General features: G+C 48.3%; 1 protein-coding gene across 1 annotated transcript in view; it reads left to right on the top strand.

Moving 5' to 3' along the window:
- Positions 1 to 625: 625 nt before the first annotated feature.
- The window catches only part of LOC106811309 (kelch-like ECH-associated protein 1), a 30,857-nt gene continuing 27,436 nt past the window's right edge, over positions 626 to 4,046 (top strand). Inside the window, exon 1 of the mRNA XM_014814884.1 lies at positions 626 to 1,661. Coding sequence (XP_014670370.1) covers positions 1,092 to 1,661 — 570 coding nt within the window. The 5' untranslated portion in view covers positions 626 to 1,091. The remainder of the gene's footprint in view (positions 1,662 to 4,046) is intronic.

The following is a 4,046-nucleotide window of genomic DNA, read 5'->3' as shown; positions in this document are numbered from 1 at the left end:
AAAAACTTGACACTTTGATGGAATGCTTTTGTGTATAATTTGCTTTTGTATGGAGTTCTCCCATATATACTCTTTGTTTCTATAATGTACGTCGATGGTTGCTCAATTAAAACTGACTTCTTCTCACTCACTCATTTGTGTCATTTTTTGTGGTGAGCTACAGTGTCATTGACACTTTCATTCTGATATACTGGCATAAACAACTCGTGAGCAAGTGCGTTTGTGCTTAGTCATGCAACTTGTGCTTAGTCATGCTTGGCATGTGTGCCCCCCACTGCAGTACTAGAAATAACACCAATAATCAATAAAAATATACATAATAACAATACTTATATATACAGCATACTTATATTGGGTTAAACAGTAGCAGAATCGGTGTTACGGTATTTTCATGAATCTGAGATCTATGATACTGCTGCGATTTATATTTCATATATGTACACACCCTAGAGAAACATATGTGGACATACATAATCAGGGTAAAGCTACACGCCAGTACTGGGAATCTTAGAGATCCCAACTATTTTTATGGCATCAAAATGTTGCTGGCACCTTTACCATCAGATAAATAGCCACCTTTGATTTCTTGTTGGTAACGGTCATACGATTTCATGATCTGTTACAGTTTACAGCTGGCACATGCACACAGCGAATGAACGATGACTCAGCACTACTCGCTGTCCGCGTGCATATGATCAACAACAGCTCGTGGAGGGATGGGGCAGCCGATACACACTTCACCTGAGTCGCTGGGCTGTACTGAAGTCACGATGTTAACATCAAACGTCGTAAAGGTGGCTGACTCCCAACTTACATTCACTGAGAGTAAGGACGACCTAGTTTGCATCACAAATTCCCATAGCAGATATAAGCGTGTTAATTTATGCAATCACAGACAATGCACGTTTGTTCGACCGGGAATTTCTCATTGCAAGCATCATGCAACCAACGCTGCGCGTAGTGTGTGTTGAACGGCGTCGGTGTCGATCGTAAACAATGACTAATTGATCCATGCACCGCTACACATCGCTAAACATGTCAGTTGGCAACTGAACAGAACTCTTCCGTCGTCGTCGCTCAGCTCACCCGTCATGGCTTCCAGCGAATTGACCGCGAACGGTCTGTCGAGCGCGGCGAAGACACGCTGCGGCGCGTGCCCGCTGTCGGCCGCGCGACCGCCAGAGGGCGCCATGCACTTCAGCATAACCGAGTACCCGAAGGAGGCGCTCGGACAGATGAACGCGCTGCGCGGCTCGGGCAAGTTCTGCGACGTGGTCGTGCGCACGGGCGAGGCGAGCTTCGCATGCCACCGCGTCGTGCTGGCGTCGTGCAGCCCCTACTTCCGCGCGATGTTCTGCGGCAACCTGAAGGAGGCCGACATGGGCGAGGTGGTGTTGCACGGCGTGCACGCCGACGTGATGGCGACGCTCGTCGACTTTGCGTACACGGCCGAGCTGTCGGTGAGCGAGGCGAACGTCTGCCGCCTGCTGCCGACGTCGTGCATGTTCCAGATCACGCACGCGGTCGACGCGTGCTGCACGTTCCTCGAGCAGCAGCTCGACCCGAGCAACGCGATCGGCATCTCGGACTTCGCGCAGCAGCACGGCTGCTCGCAGCTGCACCGCAAGGCCAAGGAGTACATAGACCTGAACTTCACCGAGGTACTGCGGGGTCGGGCGTGCGCGTGCGTGCGTGCGTGCGTGCGTGCGTGCGTGCGTGCGTGCGTGTATGTGTGCATTTGCGGGCATGCATTCGTTTAGGTGTGTGTCTGTGACAGTGTGTGTGTGCAAAACTGTGCATGTGTCCGCGCGCGTGCAGTGGCGTGTACAGGGGGGGGGGTGTCCAGGGGGTCCGGACCCCCCCCTGCTCGCGCAGAAAACGCATCTAAGGGGGTCTAATTTCAAAATTTTCTGGGGGAGAACCCCCCGGACCCCCCCTTCGTGTGCTCGCAAGTTTGGGTTACGGTTAGACCCCCCCCCCTGGTACAAATCCTGTACACGCCCCTGATGTGTGTGCACATTCTTATGTGTGTGTGTGTGCTGTGTGCGTGCGCGTGTAAAGCATGTACAGCTTATGTCACATAAAAAATGTACCTTTGTAAAATTTAATTACAGGTAATTTGATTTTGATTGAAAAATATTTTTAAATGGCCAACCAAAAAATTAGCTTTGGTTCGGGTCACCCGCCCGCACTTCAGATTTCGGAGTGAAAAATGCGACTGATGCGAATGAGAGTGCGACTGCGGTCACTTTTAGAGGGCTTCAAGAAAAAATGAAATTCAAAGATACCGCCTGCCGATTATACATATTCAAATATCCGACTCTTGTCATTTTATTTACCTAAAGAGAGTTCCAAAATATTTTTCCTACAACGTGAAACAGTCGTATAGAGCCTGGGCCGGCTACTTCATAAACAGAGCCTGAAGGTCGTATGGCGCGGCGGTCGGCTTTGATCTACGCGATCGATCGCGTACTATATATAAGCCGCGTTCACACGGTCATGGTTTGGCTCGAGCCAAATGGGCTAAATTTGGCTCGGGCCAAATTTGGCTCGGGCCGGTTTGAGTCGGAGCGTTCACACGTACGCAAGTGAATACTACCTGTCAAATTCAAATTCAAATTCAAATAAATTTTATTGCACAAATATCTCACAGATACTTTGGCAGTATGTCGCGAGATGGCGTTGTGTACGATTCAGAGTGTTTACTTCCGTTCCGAATTCAATTATCAATCTTGAAAACGTGCATCCTGATCAAATTTTTCAAATTTTTATACTGTTTTGGACTTTATTTCGTCGAAGTACACGTTCGACACTCGCGGCATCTACCGCTCAACCAATTCTATCACTCTACCGCTCGCCGAAAACTGGTGCTAAAATTTGGCTCGGGCCTGGTCCGACGTTTTCGATGGGGCCAAATCTGGCGCGGGCCTAATTAGGCTCGGGCCAAAAACGTCCGTGTGAACGCTCGGCTCGAGCCAAATCTGGCACGGGCCTGATTAGGCTCGGGCCAAAAACGTCCGTGTGAACGCTCGGCTCGAGCCAAATCTGGCGCGGCCCTAATTAGGCATGGGCCAAAAACGTCCGTGTGAACGCGCCTTATATCATTCCCCCACCTCCTGCTCTCCTCCCATCATTCCCTCTTTCTGCTCGCCTGCTTCTATCTACCTCTTGCTCTTCTCATCTTCCACAAACCCTGGCTCCTCTACGTGAACGTTGGTGATACCAGAGTGATCAGCTGAGCAGCGCCATCTATACACAGTAAAGTTTCACCGTTTGACCACCAGTCCACCACAAGTTATCGCAACACGAACAGCTGCGTATCGTATTTGTCTCTGATTGTCTCTATAAATTTTCATGTTGTCGACGTAAATGAAGTAAAATCTGTTGACAAAAGTGCTGAATTCTCCTTACGTATGTTGTTTGCTAATGTTTGGAAATCAACGGTTTATATACGCATGCGCTTACGCATCGTTAGTAATCGTACAGAAACTTGGTGTGTGTGTCTACCCTGGCGAATGTCAACAAGATTTCTGGTGAGTAATTTATTGACCCACTGACTAAAATAGAGACTTTTTGGTAGTGTAGTGGCGATTATTCAGTAAGTATAAGGTCTATTATAGCACTTGTACTACCAATTCTGTACCCAAGAACTACATGATCAACTAAACCATCTCAATGGCAATGACCAGTACCAGCAGTACATACATATAGGCCCAAGGATAGAGAACATGGGTCCCAATAAAATCAATGTGCCTAACCCTAACCCTAACCCTAACCCTAACCCTAACCCTAACCCTAAAAATAACCCTAACCATAACCCTAACCTATTATATTGATATAATATTATATTTATATTGATGTAAATGACATTGGTTTTATTGAACCACTAGTAGTACTGCTCATAGGGTCTATGTCCCCCGGGATACTGCCGGAACGAACCCTGGGTACGGTCCGGTATACCGGAACGTACCCTGGTACTATCTAATATGCCGGACCGTACCTTGCCTACTCCACTAACGAGTCTAGGGAGTCGCCTACGCCTACTC

Source organism: Priapulus caudatus, unplaced genomic scaffold (assembly GCF_000485595.1).
Source record: "Priapulus caudatus unplaced genomic scaffold, Priapulus_caudatus-5.0.1 Scaffold18, whole genome shotgun sequence".
Classification (NCBI taxonomy): Eukaryota; Metazoa; Priapulida; class Priapulimorpha; order Priapulimorphida; family Priapulidae; genus Priapulus; species Priapulus caudatus.
This window is presented reverse-complemented; position numbering and strand designations above follow the sequence as displayed.